Source organism: Eimeria mitis, genomic scaffold (assembly GCF_000499745.2).
Source record: "Eimeria mitis Houghton genomic scaffold, Emh_scaff1158, whole genome shotgun sequence".
Taxonomy (NCBI): Eukaryota; Apicomplexa; class Conoidasida; order Eucoccidiorida; family Eimeriidae; genus Eimeria; species Eimeria mitis.
In genome coordinates this window covers 5,463-6,098 of record NW_013567916.1, presented here as the reverse complement: position 1 = coordinate 6,098, position 636 = coordinate 5,463, and the positions used below count along the sequence as shown (strand labels likewise).

The window sequence follows — 636 nt, the reverse complement described above, 5'->3', positions numbered from 1 at the left end:
CAGCAGATGCTGCTGCAGCAGTGTATGCATGCGAAGTGAACAGTGTTTTGGCGTGGAGTGTATGTACAGCGCATTTATTGTATTTATGAGGGAAGGGCTGCTGACGACATACCTGGGAACTTGGGTACCCAGTTCGGCTGCTCCTGCAGCTGCTGCGGTGCCGGGCTGCTGCTGTTGTTGCTGTTGCTGTTGCTGTTGCTGTTGCTGTCTGGGGGTTGGTGGCGTAGGAAATCGAAGAGTGCGTAGGAGGTGTATGAGTGAAAGAGAACCACTGCTGCTACTGGGGGCTGCTGCTGCTGCTGTCTCCATGTATAAGTTGCTATCTTGAGGCCCTGGCTGTTCTCAAAGCTATCGGCGCTGAAGCCCGGGCCCAAGTCCTCGATCGTCATATGCGGGAAAGCCTTCAGCCAGCCCCCCATGTCTACGTGGCACTGGTTGCTGGAGGTTCTGTTGAGTTTGCGGCTGCGCGGCCTATCGTACGGCATGCGAGCTGCTGCACCTCCCCAGGAATCTTCAGCTACGCAAACCTGTGTATTGGTTTTTCCAGTTGCTGCTGTCACTGCTGCGGCAGCACCAGCTGCTCCTGCTGCTGCTGCTGCTGCTGCTTCCGGTGATGCTGCGGTAGGCAAGGGACCC

General features: G+C 56.9%; 1 protein-coding gene across 1 annotated transcript in view; it reads right to left on the bottom strand.

Annotated features, from left to right (window-relative positions):
- EMH_0030650 (acylglycerol lipase, putative) overlaps nt 1-636 on the bottom strand; it is a gene marked incomplete at both ends in the record, with an annotated part of 8,953 nt that overhangs the window by 7,670 nt on the left and 647 nt on the right. The window contains one exon of the mRNA XM_013494436.1: nt 113-636. Within this exon, the coding sequence (XP_013349890.1) occupies nt 113-636 (524 nt within the window). The remainder of the gene's footprint in view (nt 1-112) is intronic.